Raw genomic sequence first — 20,435 nt, forward strand, 5'->3', positions numbered from 1 at the left:
AGAAAGAAAGAAAGAAAGAAAGAAAGAAAGAGAAAGATTCTAATATTTCAAACCTAAGTGGAAATACTTTGTATCATTTATATTCTAAAACAGCTTTCCAAAGTGAGTTCTGTAGAATACTAGTCTCATGTACTATTCCATGAAAAGACTGATTCCATATCAAGAAAGTTTGAAACATATACGTATTCCTGTCTTTTAAAATTAGTATCAAACAGCATTTTATTAAGTGTTGTGAGAACTCCTACAGAAAATAACCCTAGTTGAAGTATTGAAACTCAATTGACTATAAATATAGTAGTTGAAACTCAATTGACTATAGATCTTTTTCATTTTACCACGTATTAGCATTCTGAAGAATCAATTTTGAAAAACGATATTCCAGAAAAGGGAGTAAAACCTTCCTTCTCAAGGGCAACATAAAATAAAGCTAAATACATACACTAAATACATATACTAAAAAATACATGTACGTATTTTTTTAGTTTATATTTTTTAGTTTACTATTTTTTAGTTTTTTAGTTTATAGTTTATATTTAGTTTATACATTTTTTTAGTTTATATATATAACATAAACTAAAATGTTAACTAAAACATATATAAACTAAACATATATAAACTAAAATATAAACTAAAACTAAAAAAGTATACATAAATATGCTTTTATATATATATAAGCTTTTATAATGTTGAAATTAAGAACAGAACTATAAAATGGATTTTAAAACAATAAATATTTATAAACATACGCCAACTCGGAATTAAGACCAGAGACGGTTATAATATAAAAGAAAGACACAGGACAAAAAGGGTAAATGAGTGTAGGAAGAAGACAGGAAAAGAGGTATGGGGAGAAACTGAAACACTGAAAAGAGACAGAAATGGAACTGATCAATACCACATCCAATAAGAGGTGCTCAGTAATTGTTCTTCAAGTTTACTTCAAGTTACTGATGAAAAAATCACTCAAGGCTTTCAAATTCTTATTTACTTACCAGAAACAAAACAAAACAAAGTAGGTTATATAAAATGCTTGAGAGCAACAGAGTTACAAATATTTATCTTGCTTGAAACTAAAACACAAGTGCACATAATGGGAGAATAAAAGGTAGAAAGAGCCTGGGTCTTGGATGACATTCACTTATTCATTCAACAAATACTTACTGAGCTGTTACTACCTATTAAGTACGGTTTTGAGTACCTGGAAGACATCAGTGAGCAAGAGACTAAGATTCCTTCCCTGGTGAAGCTTACATTTTAGTACAAGATAGACAATAAACTATAAACATAATAAACATACAAATGATAAAGTATGTGACAAAGTGACAAAAGCTATGGGAAAAAAAGACAGAACAATGGGGTAAATATCACCAAGTATTTAAGACATGGTTGGTGGCAATATAAATAGAATAGGTCAGAAGAAAGCCAATGACTGAAACAGGCTTCACTTGAAAGGTGTTATTTGAACATACGAATTTGAACAAGGAATGAGTTAGCTATTCAGATACCCAGGAACAAAGAATTCTAGGCAGAGGGAGCAGGCAGTTGAAAGACTCTAAGATAGGAAAATGCCGAGGGTGTTTGACAAGCAGCAAAAAGGTTAGTCTGGCCTAAAGCAGAGTGAGTGATCACGGAGGATATGAGATCAAATGGTAACACAGTGAGGCGTGCAGGTAATATAGAGTCTTGTAGTCCATTAAAAGGACTCTGGCTTTTACTGAGTAAAATGGGGGCATGGGGCCAGGGTGGGGAGGGGTTAAAAATGATCTGATTTATATTTTAGAATATAAATATATATAAAACTACTGTAAGTTCTATATTAAAGTAGAAGTGCCAAGAATGGAATGAGGGACACCAATTAGGAGGCTACTGCAGTTAATTAACACCTTTGGACTCAAAGTCAGTAGACTGGTGAGAAAAGGTTGTATTATCAGTCATCAGAAAGAAGCAACAGAATTTCCTGGTGAATTAGACAATCCTGAACAGCTGCCTACCCCAAACTCTTTGATTTGAAAGAGTGGCTTAATTAATCTACATTAACTGTTTAGGCCAGTCAGATTTTTAGATGCTTGAAATGAACACAATCCTGACACACTTACATTTTATTTATTTATTTAGAGATGGAGTCTCACTCTGTCGACAGGCTGGAATGCAGTGGCACGATCTCGGCTCACTGCAACCTCTGCCTCCTGGGTTCAAGCAATTCTCCTGCCTCAGCCTCCCAAGTAGCTGTGACTAGAGGCACACGCCACCACACCCAGCCAATTTTTTGTATTTTTAGTAGGGACGGTGTTTTACCATGTTGGCCAGGATGGTCTCGATCTCTTGACCTCGTGATCCACCCACCTCAGCCCCACAAAGTGCTGGGATTACAGGCGTGAGCCACCGCGCCCAGCCTCACACTTACACTTTAAAGAGGAATGCATCTAAGTAATCTACCTAAGGTCACACAGGAAGTATGTAGTGTTAGTACAGGTTTCAACTGAAAAGGAATTATAAATCTTATACACTTATTATCAGGCTCTAAATTTCTCCTTTTGTATTTGCAGATGTGTATCCTTACCTATAAAATACACTCAATATGATCTAAAGATCTGAAGTACTCTCAAGAAAACCAGGCGAGGGATGTTAGGGTTACTCTTAATAGAGGTAGTCTCTGCTTACTTTAGTGAGTGTGGCACAGGGATACTTGTTATTTAACCGCTCCTTTTTGCTTCCTAACCTTTAATACCAGATATTTATCCTTTCATTCAAGATAGTAATCTGGATTATCTAAGTTTGAACAAATACATAAATATCATGCTATTAAATAAAGTAATACAAAGAAAAATACTTCCCTAACCCACCAGATCCAACTAGGTTGGGTATCCCACAGATGTACCTGCTTGATGTTTAAAGTTTAAGAAATACCACAGAAAAATCACTTTAGAAGAGCTGATTATATGAAAGGGCAAGAAAAATGCAGTTTTAAAATCCTGTACAGATCAAAAAATAAACGTGTACAGGAAAATTAGCTTGGATAGAAGAATTATGATTAGATTAAAAGAACCATTCCAGTTCCTTTGCTTCTATACCTTTATGCCTATATTTTCTTCAGTGATTTTTTTTCTAATTGAAAATGAACTTTTCCCTCATACTATACTGTTTCTTTCTTTTTTTCACTATTGTAAATTCCACTATGGTAGCATTTAACAAGTAGAATTTATCAATAAAGAAAGTGTCTTTATACACACACTGGGTCAAGTTTCAATATCCCTTAAAACTCTCCTCAACATTTCATACTACATGAAGGTACGGTAAGTACTATGCAATGCAGTCAAGTTAGAAGAAAGGTAAACATAGAATCAAATTATATGTCCTTGGTACAATAAATCTTCATTAAGTTCCTTATCAAGCATGCCATCTGAAATACTTCAGATTTACTCTTAGAAAAATAAGACTTGAAAGGTCTCTCAAAGGGTCATGGTTACATTTTCAGGAAAGACTAAGTGAAATCAAGGTAGACCATTATCTACCTTGATTCTTAAAAATATTCAGTCTATGACCTCTCCTACAATAGAATCAATTCAAATGCCTAACCTAAACTTCTCTTGATGCAATTTAAATCCTTTTTCTGGGTAACTGCTGATTCTCACAGACATAATCCCATCTTTAAGTCTTCTCTAGTATAAGATTTTAAACTACATATTCTTTAGCTTTTCTTAATGCAAATTGTTCAAATCTAACTTCACTGTGCCATTTTTCTTAAAATTTAAACAATTTACTACTGAAAACTAGAAATAAGTTGCCTGAAATAGTTTTAAAAAATAATTTGCGACCTAGAGAAATAGATACCACCCCCCAAGACCTGTCCTATTCACCTTAACCACTGATTTTAAGCCAGAGAAAAATAAAGAGCAAGCAAACCAAAAAAAAAAATGAAATTAGAAAGTTTCAAGCCTAGGTAATTACCAACTTGCGTCTTAAATGCTGGGCTTTAAGATAATTTATATTTGTTTTCTCACTTTGTCAGCACAGCAAGGAAGGAATAATTTTAAGACTATGGAGGTGGGGTTCTTCCCATCTTCCCATCCCTCCCTGTTTTAGTCTGCTTCAATGAAGACAAGTCTTCAAAGCTATAGGAAATGTGTAGAGTCAAGTACTCTAAAGGAAAACACAGCATATATATTAGCCTTTAAGTATAGCTGTCCCTCAGTATCAGTGGGGGACTGGTTCCAGGACATCCTACGGATACCAAAATCTGCAAATGTTGAACTCCCTGATAGAAAATGGCGTAGTGTTTGCATAATAATCTATGGACATCCTCTCATATACTTTAAGTCACCTCTAGACTTATAATACCTAATATAATGGAAAGACTATGAAAACAGTTGTTAAGCTGTATTGTTTAGACAATAATGACCAAAAACGTCTGTACATGTTTAGTATAGATGTAATTTTTTTTTTCAAATATTTTCCATTCACGGTTAGTTGAATCCATAAATGAGGCACCCACAGATATGGAGGGCCAATTGTATACAGTCAACTCAAGCAAAGACTAATACTTTTGTACATTCAAGTAAAATCAATTATACAAAACAAAGGGGCACAAACTGTACTTCTCACTGTATTTAATAATATTCTAAGTAAAAACTCATCAGAAAAATTAATTTAGATGAACTATAATTAGCTATACTATCCAACACAGTACATGAATGTGGTATAACTTCCTAGAAACCTAAATAAGACCAAAGTGGGATTATTTTTATCAAAAAATTTTTATTTTTCCCCCCATTCACAACTTCCATGTTTTCCAAGTTTGGCAGTTTCTTAGTACTCTTGGTGACTACCTATGATATAATTCTATCCCCAGCTAACTCATGTCTTTATATGTTTTCTATTATATGCTCCTGCTTGTAGCATGTAATAGAAATATGGGTGTTATTTTGTTAGACTACTGATGAGGATTAAAAATTATACAGAATAATTACATAGTATTTTGTTGAAAGAAGTAATTTTCTTAAAAAAGTTTAAAGCAGTCTTAAGAGCCATCAAGTGGTACCTTGGAAAAAATTTAATCATTAAAACACAATTGTGCCATATAATGGAATTACATTTAAAGTACAAACATGAGAGTAATAACATACAGCTGTCTAGAATTACCTTTCAAGAGCTGCTCTCCGTTTTTCTACAAACTCAGTGGATGATGAGTCTTCTTTACCCACTTTGACCTTGGTCATCCCTTTGAAGAAGTTGAATGAGATTCATGATGACTTTATATTGTTGTGAAAGTCTTTTATAATCATTTCTTCATAATTTAAAATACACTCAAAATTTGAACTTAACAGCCCTAAACTTGTAACTAGTATCTTACTTAGAAAGCAAAAACGTTTTGAGGAATTAAAATCTCATATGTTAACATATTTACTTGGTAAATACTTAAAAATATTTTAAGAAACAGATAAAATGAACAGATAAAGAGAACGGATAAAATGTTTATAGTTTTCTGATTCCATACTGCTTTTAATTTACAGAAAAGCTTATATCAAAAAGAACCCTTATCTGTTGTATTTTATACTCCTGGTAAATTAAAATGTGTTTCTAACCCAATATGCATAATGGAATTTCAAATGAATAAATTTAAGCTCAATTAACATTTTCATTTATCATGAGCAATAATTAAAATTCTTTACTTTGGGATGACAATAAATGTAATCCATGAATGTGTTATGTTTTCTCTCCTGCAGATTCTAAGAGCATGTTCTTATTTACTTATCATAGCTAGTTTTATAACGGTTGAAAGAAAAAGCTCTTTCACAGAGTTATTTATAACTTCAGATTTAAAAAATAAGTCATGTTAATTATTTCTGTACGGGAAATTTTAGACTGCAGATTTTCTCTTTTATTCTCCTGTTCTTTTCCTTTCAAAATGTATTCTGTGGAAACAAAGTATTGAATATATGCTACACCATGAAAGAACCTTGAAAATATGACTCAAAGTGGAAGGAATGTGTCACACACAAAAAAAATCATCTACTGCATGACCCCCTCTACAAGAAATGTGCAGAATAGGTAAATATTTAGAAAAAGAAAGTAAATTAGTGCCTGCCTAGGGCTGGGGAGATGAGGACATTAGGGGATGATGGCTAAGGGATCCCAGATTCCATTTTCGGGTAATAAAAATATTCTAAAATTGACTGTGGTAATGTATGCACAACGCTTAATATATTAAAAGCCAGTGAATTGGATACCCTTTTTTTTTCTTTTTCGAAACACGGTCTCATTCTGTCACCTGGGCTGGAGTGCAGTGGCATGATCACGGTTCACTGCAGCCTCTCTATATTCCAGGCTCAAGCAATCCTGAGTAGCTGGGACTACCAGCACGCACCACCATACCCAGCTAATTTTCTGTAGAGACTAAGGTTTTGCTATGTTGCCCAGGCTGGTCTCAAACTCCTGGGCTCAAGCAATCCAACTGCCTCAGCTTCCCAAAGTACTAGAATTACAGGCATGTGTTACCACACCCGACCTAGTCACTTTTAATGGATGAATTATATGGTATGTAAATTATATTCCAATAAAGTCTTTTAAAAATGGATTATGTAAAACCATACAATTCTTCAGTTTGGTACATCTTCAGTTTGGCACATTAATTATTAATCACCTATTAATGTTTTGTTTAAAATTCCAATGGAATGCAATGGCTTGAAAAGGAAAACTTAAGACACCTAAAGCTACCTCTGACTGGACTACTGGATATGGGATGTGAATTGTTTCACGAACTCTATTTCCCTGAAAAAAAATCTCACCACTAGGTAGTTCTTCACTGAAATTAAAGACCTTCTATCCATTCTACTTTTTAGAGGTAATCATTAAGGGACATTGTGACCAATAAATAAACAAATAAATAAAACCCCAAACAACCTACCTTAACCAGTTAACTTTTATTTTTTTTTTTATTTTTTTATTTATTTATTTATTTATTTTTTGAGACGGAGTCTCGCTCTGTCACCCAGGCTGGAGTGCAGTGGCCGGATCTCAGCTCACTGCAAGCTCCGCCTCCCGGGTTCACGCCATTCTCCTGTCTCAGCCTCCCGGGTAGCTGGGACTACAGGCGCCGCCACGTCGCCCGGCTAGCTTTCTGTAGTTTTAGTAGAGACGGGGTTTCACCGTGTTAGCCAGGATGGTCTCGATCTCCTGACCTCGTGATCCGCCCGTCTTGGCCTCCCAAAGTGCTGGGATTACAGGCTTGAGCCACCGCGCCTGGCCCCAGTTAACTTTTAATACTTTTCAACTTCGTTGTCCTTTTCTAATAGTTTAAATGGAATAGTGCTCTTAAGCCAATGAAGGTCCTACCAAAGCAGTAAGTTATGTGCTAATGAAGACTCTTCTCCCTCCAGTGGCAGTTACAAAGCTTTCCAGCAAAGAGAAGTTATGACTCTTTTTCCACGCCCCCGCTGTAAGTGCAAGTTACTTGAAAACCACCAGCTATGTAATTAGAAGTTCAAAGATCAATTTGTCACCCACCTTTAATAATTGTTCAAGACTTTACCATACTTTGAAGAAATTGTTTTGCTTGGCTTCATATTACTATTTGACTACACTTAATTTTTTCCTGACAATTTCTCTATATATAAACTGTATTACATGTAGTTGCCTGAAATCCTTTTTGGAATGGTGGGGTGTGTGTGTGTGTCTGTGTGTGTGTGTGTGTGTATAAAGTTTTAAACAGGCCAGGCGCTGTGGCTCACGCCTGTAATCCCAGCACTTTGGGAGGCCAAGGCTGGCGGATCATGAGGTCAGGAGATGGAGAACATCCTGGCTAACACGGCAAAACCCCGTCTCTACTAAAAATACAAAAAATTAGCTGGGCACACTGGCAGACACCTGTAGTCCCAGCTACTCAGGAGGCTGAGGCAGGAGAATAGCGTGAACCCAGAAGACGGAGCTTGCAGTGAGCCAAGATGGCGCCACTGCACTCCAGCCTGGGCAACAAGAGCGAGACTCCGTCTCAAAGAAAAAACAAAAAAAGAAGTTTTAAACAACTTAATCCACGTTAAATGTATTTCAGTTGGGTGTGGTGACTCATGTCTGTAATTTCAACACTTTGGGACTGAACCATCCCTGTAGAGGGGGGATGGTTTAAGCCCAGGAATTTGAGAGTAGCCTGGGCAACATAGTGAGATCCTATCTACCAAAAAAAAGAAAAGAAAAAATCAGCTGGGCATGGTGGCACACCTGTAGTCCCAGCTACTATAAGAATAAAATAAATTGTATTCTTGCTCTGATACCTAGGCTGGAGTGCAGTGGCTTGATCGTCGTTTACTGCAGCCTCAAACTCCTGGGCTCAAATGATTCTCTTGCCTGCCTCCTGAGTAGCTAGGACCACAGGTGCACATCACCATGACCAGCTAATTTTCAATTTTTTTTTTTTTGTAGAAATGGGGTCTTACTATGTTGATCAGGCTTAAATGTACTTTAGATGATTCTACAATAACACAAGCATTATGTTATTTTTAAAAATTGGCAAGTTTTCTATTTTAGGTAAAAAATTCAAGCTAACTATAATTGTGGTAAAATAACCATACTGAAATTAGGATGCAGAATAGAATCATGATCAAGAATAGAGGGTCTGGAGATAGAAAGCCTACATTCAAAGCTCAGCTCTGTCACTGACTTGGACCATGTTACCTAACCTTGACTAACCTTTGTTTCCTTGCCTGTAAAATAAAGACAATAAGTTAACCTCATAAAGTTGCTGAGAGGATCAAATGACAGAATGTACATGAAGTACTTACCACAGTACATCAGCACAGTAAGCATTCAGTGAATGTTAGTTATTCCTATGCTTTAATCCAGGGGTCCCCAACCTTAGGTCATGCACCAGTACTGGTCCATGGCCTGTTAGGAAGTGGGCCAAACAGCAGGAGATGAGCTCTGCTTCCTGTCACATCTGCAGTGGCATTGGATTCTCAAAGGAGTGTGAACCCTATGAACTGAGCATGCAAGGGATCTAGGTTGTGTGCTCCTCATGAGAATCTAGTGCCGATGATCTGAAGTGGAACACTTTCATCCTGAAACCATGCCCCACCCCAACCCCATCCGTGGAAAAATTGTCTTTCATGAAAACTGTTCCTGGTGCCAAAAAGGTTGGGGACCACTGCCTTTTTTTTTCTTTTTTTGAGACGGGAGTCTCACTCTGTCGCCCAGGCTGCAGAGTAGAGGTGCAATCTTGGTTCACTGCAACCTCTGCCTCCCAGGTTCGAGTCATTCTCCTGCCTCAGCCTCCCAAGTAGCTGGGACTACAGGTGCGTGCCATCACGTCCGGCTACTTTTTTTTTTTTTTTTTTGCATTTTTAGTAGAGACGGGGGTTTCCCGTGTTAGGCAGGATGGTCTCGATCTCCTGATCTTGTGATCCACACGCCTCAGCCACCCAGAGTGCTGGGATTACAGGCATGAGCCACTGCACCTGGTCAGGACCACTGCTATAATAGGCTAGGCTGGTCATATACATGGATAACATAAATATATCTGTGTCACTGTCCCCTATGAACATTTGGAGCCAGTCAGAATCAGTAACAGAAAAGGATGCTCTTAGGATTTAGTTTCTAACTTCCACTTTGAATTTACATGCGGTATTTATTACACTATAATAATTCATGGAACACTGAAGATTATTAAGGCAGAAAATCAGTTGGAAACAATAACCTTAGGCATGAAACTTTAGTTTTAAAATATTTTGTCAACATGTAAGGATTAACTAAGCATATACAGCTACCAAAATGAGATAAAATAATGTTGTTTTACCTCTTTTGGTATGTAAAAATGTTGCATGATGAAGTCAAAAAAAGACATTAATAAAAAAAACCATGATAAATAAAACTTAAGTTCTCTACAGAGATAACAGGATGCCAAAAATACCACTACAATAGTTTAGAGTAGAAGAAATAAGATTATTAAATTATTAGCAGTTCTAAAGTAGAAGAAATAAGATTATTAAAGATTAGCAGTTCTAAAATATGGTTCAGAATACCTGGAGGGTTTCAGAGACCCTTAAGGGGGACAGGTGGGTGGGTACAAAGTCTATTTTCATAATACTGAACTATTATTTCGGGTTTTTTACTCTCATTATTTCATGAGTGTTCAGTGTAGTTTTACAAAGGTAATATGATGTGTTATTTCAAAACAAATTGAGTGCAGAATCAGATATAAGAATACAATTATCCTCTATTAAGCCAGAAATTAAAGAGATTTGCAAAAATGTAGAAGAAAAAAAAGTAAGCCACCCTTATTAAATTTGTCTTGCAGAATTTATTTCACAAAGGTTTCACATATGATGAGTTTATTGTTATTTTAAAACAATAAATAAAATTTTAAAATGTTTTCAAACGAAATGTCCATAAATATAGCCCACATAAACAAAAGTTCCTTAGGGTCCTGAACAAATTTTAAGAATACAAAGGGGTCTTGAAAGACCAAAAAGTTAAAGAACGACTAAACTCAATTTTGAATTAAAAAAAAAAAAAGAATATAACAAATTCATCTAAATACGTTAGGTTTTGAAACCATAACAGGTACTAATAACATTGCTTTATAAACCTAATGTTTAAAAAAGTAAAAACAATAATTTAAAAATCAGTAAATTTTGGCTGAGCATGGTGGTTCCGGTCTGTAATCCCACCACTTTGGGAGGCCAGACAGGAGGACTGCTTGGGGCCAGGAGTTTGAGACCAGCTTGGGGAAAAAAAAAAACAGCAAAATCTTTTTTTTTTTTTTTTTTGAGATGGAGTCTCGCTCAGTTGCCCAGCCTAGAGTGCAATGGAGCAATCTTGGCTCACTGCAACCTCGGCCTCCCTGGTTCAAGCGATTCTCCCACCTCAGCCTCCTGAGTAGCTCGAATTTACAGGCGGGAGCCACCATGCCCAGCTAATTTTTTTATTTTTGTAGAGATAGGATTTCACTGTGTTGGCCAGGCTGGTCTCGAACTCCTGACCTCAGGTGATCCACCCGTCTTGGCCTCCCAAAGTGCTGGGATTACAGGCGTGAGCCACCATGACCAAGCCAAGATCACACCACTGCACTCCAGCCTGGGCAGCAAAGCGAGACTCTGTCTCAAAAAAAAAAAAACACTTTCAGATTAATCTAAGTATAAAGAAAAGTAATGGTAGTGCTCACTTTGGTAGCACATGTACTAAAACTGTGAACGATACAGAGAAGATAATTACTTTAAAGGAAAAAAAAAGAAAAGGTAAATAAAACCTATGACTGAAAAAGCATTGAATAAAATACTACAAAATTTTGAGATGACAGGTGTCTTTTAATGGTGGGCCTATGGAGGTTTCCTCCTCTTTTGTAATTTTCTGCAGTTTCTTAACTAAGTCTTTATTGCTTATAGAAGTACAAATGTGGCCGGGCACAGTGGCTCACCCCTGTAATCCCAGCACTTTGGGAGGTCAAGGCAAGCGGATCACAAGGTCAGGAATTCAAGATCAGCGAGGCCAATATGGTGAAACCCCGTCTATACTAAAGAAACAAAAAACATTAGCCAGGTGTGGTGGTGTGTGCCTGTAGTCCCAGCTACTCGTGAGGCTGGGGCAGGGGAATCACTTGAACCCAGGAGGTAGAGGTTGCAGTGAGCCAAGATCACACCACTGCACTCAGCCTGGATGACAGAGTGAGATTCCATCCCCCACCCCACCCCCTAAAAAAGTAGAAGTGTTTTTAAACTCTAAATTGAGGTACGAAATGAACTAAGATGAGTTTAAACAGCTCTTATATGAGCCAAGGCTAGTGTATAGCTGAGGGTCTAACACCTCCATCCCTTAGAAAAATGTTAACATATTAAGAATAAGTATTCTCTGATTGTGACTCAGTAAAATGGTAATCTAATGACCCTAAAAGGTTAGGGTTTCCAACTGCTTTTAACTTGGTAAATTTTAACCCCAATTTTTTTTGAGACGGAGTCTCACTCTGTTGCCCAGGCGTGATCTCAGCTCACTGCAACCTCCGCCTTCTGAGTTCAAGTGATTCTCCTGACTCTGCCCACCAATTAGCTGGAATTACAGGCACATGCCACCATGCCTGGCTAATTTTTGTATTTTACTAGAGACAGGGGTTTCACCAAGTTGGCCAGGCTGGTCTCGAACTCCTAACCTCAAGTATCTTCCCACCTTGGCCTCCCTAAGTGCTGGGATTACAGGTGTGAGCCACCACACCTGGCCTCAACCCAGTATTTAACATTATTGTATTACATAAACAAAAATCCTCAAGTGTTAGAAAATAAAACTATTACCAATACATTCTTCAATCCATGCATGATTAGTATAAATGAAATATTTAAATTCAGTTATCTCTACGTATTATAAAATGTTGACAGTGAATGATTAAGAAATCCACAAATCTATCCAGTTAAAACTGAACTAGTAACAGTAACAAAATTAATTTTGAAAATTTGTGCTTACCTACTATACTCTTTTCTGGAGCTGGTGGCACAATATAACCAACATGTAAATATTTGCTTGCTAATTTGCTGTGCAAACCAAGAAAGTCACTGAATCTTCTTTTCACTGAAAATTCACTCTTACTGAACATGGAAAGAGATGTCTATAAGTGAAGAAGAGGTATTTCAAATTTTGAATAGTAAGCAATTATTCCACAAATTAATGTTATACATAATTGTGAACACACACATATATCTACTTTGCAAAAGAATGCAGAGTATCTAACTAATGTGGTATATAGGTTTCTAACTAAAAAAAACCTAAACCATAGATTTTACAGAACCTTAATAGGACAAAAAAGTATTTGCATTATTCTATCTTAACTGATCTTATTCACTCTATGTATGCTAACAATTCTTAAATCTTTACATTTGGCCCAGGTATCTTTCAAAGCTTCAGTCCAATATATCCAAATACCCCTCCACTTAAATCTCACTGGCACTTCAAACTTACCCTATTTCCCCCTGCTGGAACAGAAGTTCTTTAAGATGCCACCCTTGTCTGCATTGTTTACTACTCTACCCCAGTGCTTGCAACAAAGTTTGACACTATGGTAGGTGCTTAATGAATATTTACCCAATTAATTAACAACTGTCATCCCCATCCTCACTGTGTTCCTGCCCGTGTTGCCTTTCTCCATGGATCACTCTCACAGCTGCAAAGTCCCTCTAGTCAATAATCTAGGCATCCCTCTCCTTCCTCATCACTTACATCCAAGTCCTGTCAATTCTACCTCCTAGGTAACTCAAGAAGACACTTACTTCACTCATCTCCAGAACCATTTTCTTAGTATAAAGTATTACTGCTCACAGCTAGAATTGCTGTGACAGACACTCTCTTTTAAGATTTGAAGGCATACAATCCTTTAATCATTGCAGTGTCCCTGTAACTGGAAATCCCGACCTCTACTTTGACCCTCCCAATTCATACTGAGGCCAAAGAAATATTCCTAAAACAAAAACCTAATTGTGCCACTCTTCTCTGAACTTCTTTAATGGCTCTCCATTATACTTAGGATGAAGCTAAACTCCTTAAAATGTGGCTGCTCATAATACACGAAGTCTTACTGCTAAACAATTCAATCATGCATCACTTCTAAGAGATTCTAGAAAGCACAATGCTTTCTTGACTTTTGGCTTTTGCACAAGCACATTCCTCACCTGGAACAAGCATTCTTCTTCTTCCCCCACTCCTTCTCATCATTTCCCACATCTGTGTCTTGGCTTAGGCATCCCGAGGTCTGAATTAGGTCCCATCCTGCATACTCTCACTGAACACTACAAATCAAACCACTCACAACTCATTGTACCTACTTCTTGGCAATCTTTATTAGGTGATAACCTTTATAAAGACAGGGATCACTTCTACCTTAATCATAGCCATATCCTTATACTACACATAATGAGGGCTCAATAGTTTTTTTAAAAGCACAAAAAGCTCACCTTTGTTGTTACTCTATATGCCATATAGGCATTCATGCCATCACCTACAAAAAAAGTCAAACACTACTATTAAAATCACATGCATAAAAATAAAACTCATTTAATACTATACTGATGTATGAAGAAAACAATACAAAACCAACAACCTAATAAAAAGCAAATACAAAATATAATAAATATTGACTCACCAACTTTCTCTGGATCTGATACACCAATTTCTATGTCAAAAATATCCCCATTTGCTTCTTCTTCAATCTAGAAAGTATAATTTATTTTTTGGCATTAAAGATTATAATTTAAATTATTGTCATGACACTAATTTTTATCATCTATTTTCTGTAACAGTCACTGTCACAACAAATAATTTAGCCACCCAGCACTTCATTTTGAAAACAATAAAACTTTCACATTTCCTGACTTTATAAATAAAATACACACACACACACACACACACGAAAAAGACCATCTGGAGAAGTAACAAGTTTTTCTTTTTTTTTTTAAAGACAGAGTCTCACTCTGTTGCCCAGGTGGGAGTACAGTGGCTCAATCTCAGCTCACTGCAACCTCTGCCTGCTGGGTTCAAGCAATTCTCATGCCTCGGCCTCTCAAGTAGCTGGGATTACAGGTGTCTGCCACCACACCCAGGTGATTTTTGTATTTTTAGTAGAGACAGGGTTTCACCATGTTGGCCAGGCTGGTTTCGAACTGCTGACCTCAGGTGATCTGCCCACCTCGGCCTCCCAAAGTGCTGGGATTACAGGTGTGAACCACTACGCCCAGCCCAAAATCTTGTGTTAATTCCTCAGATGCAGAAAAAAATGTTTTAGTCTTTTTGTACAAATATTGTGGGATTTTTTGTTCTATATACTGAATCTTCAGATTCAGATTAGTAAAAAATTACCTCCTTAATTAATTTTAATACTAGCATTTTTCAAAGTTCTGTCTCTACCCCTTAATACCAAGGAGGTAGGTACTCATTACTTATATCAGTAGAACCTTACATACCAGCAGAAGTGATTATACTGAAAAGCAACTTTAGTATCAAGATTTCTCAAATTATCTAATAAACACATGTTCTTCTGGAGGCCAAGGAAAGCATTATAAACCTCAGTGAAAAGCAGTAAGTGGGAAAATGATAACCCTATGTCGAGACTTCAGAGAAGCCCTTGTAAATGCCATTAAAAATAAGCAATTCACACATTAGCTCTGCAGGAAAGCTTTGTTCTTCTCAAGCACAAAGTTCAGAGATTATTCAACTTTGCAAATTTTTCAAGGCAATTATTAATAGTCTAACAGTATCTAAATGAAAAGTGTTTTGAACCATAATTGTTTTATTTCAATGTTGTCTTCTTGTACAGATATTTTTAAAGTAAAACTTTAAAAAATCATTACATAAAAGTATATAAATTTTCAGTGTACAGTTCAATAAATCTTCACAAAGTGAACACATCACTGTAACCAGAACCTAGATCATAAATAAGCATCATCACTACAGCTCAGGAGGCCCTCTAATGCTTCCCCTCCAGTTACAACCCATTCTTTACCTGCCAAAATAACCACTACCCTGACATCTAACACTGCACCTTAGTTTTACCTGTTTTTAAAGTTCATATATTAGAATTACATCAGTGTTCTTTTATGCCTTATTTCCCTTAATATTATGTTTGCGAGATTATTCATATTTTTGTATGTGGTTACTTAATCATGGTCATTTTAATGACACTATTTCCATGAATGACTTTTAAATATATAATTTTGCCATTAAAATAACCTCCATATTTTTCTTTTCCCAATTCACCTTGTCAGAAATTACTGCCAAATCATAAGAATGTACCTTTAACTGATATACATCCTCCCTTCTTTTTCAATAGCAACCTTTAAGTATTAGTAGTATTTATTACAAATTTTATCAAATAAATTTACACAAAATATCACTTTATTGTGATTAACAGTTTTCAAAGCACTTTTATATATTATCTGACCAACAGAGAAACCCAGAGAAACACACGCTATTATCATAAAATCAGAAATGACAAACTCCTTCACTTAACAAGGTAAATGATATGCCCAGGTCACTGGGTAGAGTGGGGGAGATGGAAGCCAGATCCCATAACTTATTTAGTCCAAAATTCTTTTCCCAAAATGTCTGAAAGGCTTTGATTAGAAATGACTAACAGCAGAGTGATGCTGGGTTGGGAAAAAAAGGTATATATTTACATATTAATTTAGAATACATTTTCCTGTACCTCTTCCCTGGATCTATCAAAGATCACAGGAGCAGACATACTCTTTGATTCAATTCTAGGAGCAATTAGTGTCGTAGGAGTGACAGGTGTGATTGCAGGAGAAGGTTCCGAGGATAGGATAGGTTCCCTTTCAGGGCTGTCCAAAGAAACTTCTTCTGTGGCTTCTAGACATAGATTAAACAAGTTAGTTAAGAACAATGGCAAGCAAACCCCCAATATTCTACATAGCAGTTAATGGATTATAACAAATATTTTTATATTACCCACAAATAAAAAATAATGTCATTTAAAAATAATTGTGATAAAGGAATTTTATGCATCCTTCCTTAGTTATTTATCACAACTTTAAAATCAACTGTAACTTTGTTGGTTTTAGAAAGAATCCTATTAAGTTAGCTTAATTATACTAGTGGTAGGGATAAGGCTGGAAGAAAAGCAATGATGTAGATGATGCCACATTTGTTTGGATTTGTAACATCTTATACTTGTGGTAACTTAGCTTTCAAATATTTATTTACACTAATATTATGATTATTTTATACATATAAACACAAATTTTATGGTGGAAGTCTGCCCACAACTATTTTAATTTGGATTAAAAACTGGTTAGGAGGCCGGGCGCAGTGGCTCACGCCTGTAATCCTAGCACTTTGGGAGGCCGAGGCGGGCAGATCACAAGGTCAGGAGATCGAGACCATCCTGGCTAACACGGTGAAACCCCGTCTCTACTAAAAACACAAAAAAATTAGCCAGGTGTGATGGCGGGCACCTGGAGCCCCAGCTACTGGGGAGGCTGAGGCAGGAGAATGGCGTGAACCCAGGAGGTGGAGGTTGCAGTGAGCCGAGATCGCGCCACTGCACTCCAGCCTGGGTGACTGAGTGAGACTCCGTCTCAAAAAAAAAAAAAAAAAAAACTGGTTAGGAAAAGCTACAAAGTTAGTAATCTAAAGTAATTAATTGCTAAAGATTACTGGATATTAATTAGATACACAAATATGACACAAAACAAATAGGTGTTCAGGTTTTAAATTAAAATGCCCACTCACTTGAAAAATCTAATACTAATAATTTTAAAAAATCAAACCAAATCAATAAACTGAATGTCTACAGGCTACATAACATTCTGCTAAGTGCAACAGAAAAACACACAAAAATGTAAAATATCATACCTGCCCTCAGAGAGTTTATAATCTAGTTGGGGAAAACAAGACATAAGCATGTGGGATGTTAAATAATAATAAAAGACTTAAATAATAGCCAGGCAAACAATGAAAAGAATGTTATAAGACATGTAATTGCTACATAAGCCACAGAACAAACACTACAATTTGAGTTGAGACAGGAGACAAAAATCAGGAAGAGTTTACAAAATAGATCTGAGAAGACTGAAATGGGTAGAGAAAAAATGAAGGAAGAATTCAATGAAAATGGAATAATAGCATATGCAAAAAGCAGAGCCAGGAAAGGGAAAATTACAATTGATGGCCATAATGTAAACCACAACTTTGCTGGTTTGTAGAATTGATACTAGGAAAGGCAGGCAGGACCTCAAGGAAAACACAGGACCAGGCCAGTGGTTTCTAACCTGAGGTTCTTAGATTCTTAGAGGTTCAAGATGGTGGTAATGATAGTCAGTGAACCATTTTAATCTTAATACCTCAAGGTATAGCAGTAATAGCATATTTACCTGAAATAAGGTTATACATGTCAACATTTTATCAAGCTATGCTTACTGGTAATCTCATATTGATGAGATCCTTACTTAGTATAAATGATCTCTTTACTTTTTCATATTAAAAGTGAAAATGATCAATAACTGAAAATCTTTCAAACTACCATAACCAGAAGAAGGAAAATGGACTATAGATGTTGAAACAGGATATAGATAAGCCTACCAAAACAAAATAAAGCTTATACGCTACTTCAGGCTGTGATGATTGCTGGTATTTATTACTCTTTTTGTAAAGAAATGAAACCAATGAGTAATACGATAAAGTAAAAAAGCAGTATATCAAAGCTACAAGTGTGAGATCTTTACAACAATAAGCAAAACAACAAGCACCAAAGAAAACAAAAACCCCAGAATCTGAAAGAGACACTCTTATTTGGCAACAGACTCACAGGCAAAATATTGTGAGAGATAGTAACTTTATTGAGAAATCAGTAGAGATGAAGTCATTTAAACTTTTTAATCACATTTTACTTTACTGATACTGAGTTTTGTGTTATTTACACTAACAGGCTGCTTCATTCAAAAACTGTAGGATTTAGATTCAACATACTAATATATAATCTGTCTTAAATTTTCTTCATGACACCTTTTAGTTTAATTAAACCAATATATTACAAATTCACAAGGTTTAATTTAAAGCAGACCTAAAGGTTCAGGAAGATGCTTCATAGGTGCTAACTATAAAGATTAAATGTTCCTTGGAGACATGCTTTGAGACATGTATAAACTGATTATGTCAATGTCACTACAGTAATATCTATATTCTTTCCTCTAGTATAGGAGGAACAAATCAAGTATAGTTTTCTCATTACTGAACAATAGTTTTCACCATCCCAGTAACATATGCTGCTTCCTATTACAGTTTCCTAGAACCACAGTCCTCCATAGAAGGAGGAATGCTACACCTGCTAAAATGTATTATAAGTAAGAACCAAGCGTAATATTCGTTCGTTCATATAAAAATGATCAGATTAGGTCTTCAGTCACTTAATGATGTCATTATCAAATACAGCTGAGTTTAAGATGAAAGCTAAATCATAGAAAAGGTTTCTATTTTTAGGTTAACAAAGGAGACAGATGACTATGTTTATTGTTCTTTAGTTCCCATCTCTCTCTTTTTTTAAAACAAACACTGATATTCACCATATTTGATTCACAGCATTTAGTATAGACTGCTACGTAGAATAAAACACTATAAAGATTTTTCTGGCTGGGCTCAGTGGCTCACACCTGTAATCCCAATAATTTGGGAGGCCCAGGTAGGAGGACTGTTTGAGGCCAGGAGTTCAAGACCAGCCTGGGCGACATAGCAAGATCCTATCTCTACAAAACATGAATAAATTATCCAGGTATGGTGGCACATGACTGTAGACTTAGCTACTTGAGAAGCAAGGGTGGGAGAATTGTTTGTGCCCAGGAGTTCAAAGCTGCTGTGAGCTATCAGGGCACCACTACACACTCCAGCTTACGTGACAGAGTGAGAACCTACCTAAAAATTGTTTTTAATTTTTATTCTAACCAAGCTAAGTGGGCAAATATCATTGTATAGTCCTCACTTGGCTAACTCTTTGATCAGCTGTGCATACTGTCAAAAAGAAAAAAAAAAAACCTCGCATGTACACACACACAGACACAGTTCTGTTGTTACAGTAAGGTTTAAACATACTCATCTACATAGAAATCTGAGATTATAGGGTGAAGGAGTCTTTAAGAAAATGGATAATTTAAAACCTCTTTGTATGACCCTATACTATTAAAGGAATACACAGAATTTTAGATTAGTACTTGATAAGTAGAGAAAGAATTTGTGTCATATTTTAGCATAAGATACAAATACCATGAAACAACTTTGAAAGATTGCCTGGAAAAAAGTCCATGAAAGGACATAATAACAAATACTGTAATATTACAACTTTGGATAACTGTGATTTTAACTCTAAGTTGTTAGGTGGCTTAAAATTTTAAAGAGAGAACATGATGGTATGTGGTATCATACTTTTAATTTTGTGATATAATAAAATATGTGAATTCATCTGCAGTGACAACTTCTCATGGATTGAATCAAGGTGTAAATTATATGGATTTTTGTGATGGAGGATTGCATCTTCAAGCATGTTTGTACAAAAACACAGAATGGTTTGAATATTGAACCACCATGAAAGTTGAGAATATAATTATTCTTTTTTTATCTTTTTTTTTTTCCTTTTTCATGTGAGATGGGTAATGTGCCAATACTACAGCAAGGTTTGAGGGAAGCACATCTCACAGATCAGTGTGAAGTCCCAATCTTACGAGTTAAAATGTTTAGTGTGAAAATCCCAAGCTTATGAGCCACAAAAGAATCCATTCATATTAAGTTTTAACTCAATGAAAGCCAGTTCAGGTAAATCAGGCCATTAAACACACAAAATAAAATTTACCATTTTCATTTTTGTGTCATTAATTTTAAGGAAGATGTTGCTTTTTAATATTAAAACATTAATTTTAATTTTAAAGCAGAAAATTGTTAAAGAAGAGTCCTTTTTTTCTTTTCTTTTT

General features: G+C 35.9%; 1 protein-coding gene across 1 annotated transcript in view; it reads right to left on the reverse strand.

The window, feature by feature from the left end:
* Positions 1–20,435, reverse strand: part of SNX2 (sorting nexin 2) — a 52,820-nt gene that overhangs the window by 17,346 nt on the left and 15,039 nt on the right. Inside the window, 7 exon segments of the mRNA XM_017859726.1 lie at positions 5,140–5,218; positions 12,439–12,580; positions 13,920–13,963; positions 14,108–14,174; positions 16,166–16,231; positions 16,234–16,302; positions 16,304–16,329. Of these exon segments, the coding sequence (XP_017715215.1) occupies positions 5,140–5,218; positions 12,439–12,580; positions 13,920–13,963; positions 14,108–14,174; positions 16,166–16,231; positions 16,234–16,302; positions 16,304–16,329 (493 nt within the window).

The sequence above is a fragment of the Rhinopithecus bieti genome, unplaced genomic scaffold, assembly GCF_001698545.2.
Source record: "Rhinopithecus bieti isolate Rb0 unplaced genomic scaffold, ASM169854v2 scaffold_48739, whole genome shotgun sequence".
Lineage (NCBI taxonomy): Eukaryota > Metazoa > Chordata > Mammalia > Primates > Cercopithecidae > Rhinopithecus > Rhinopithecus bieti.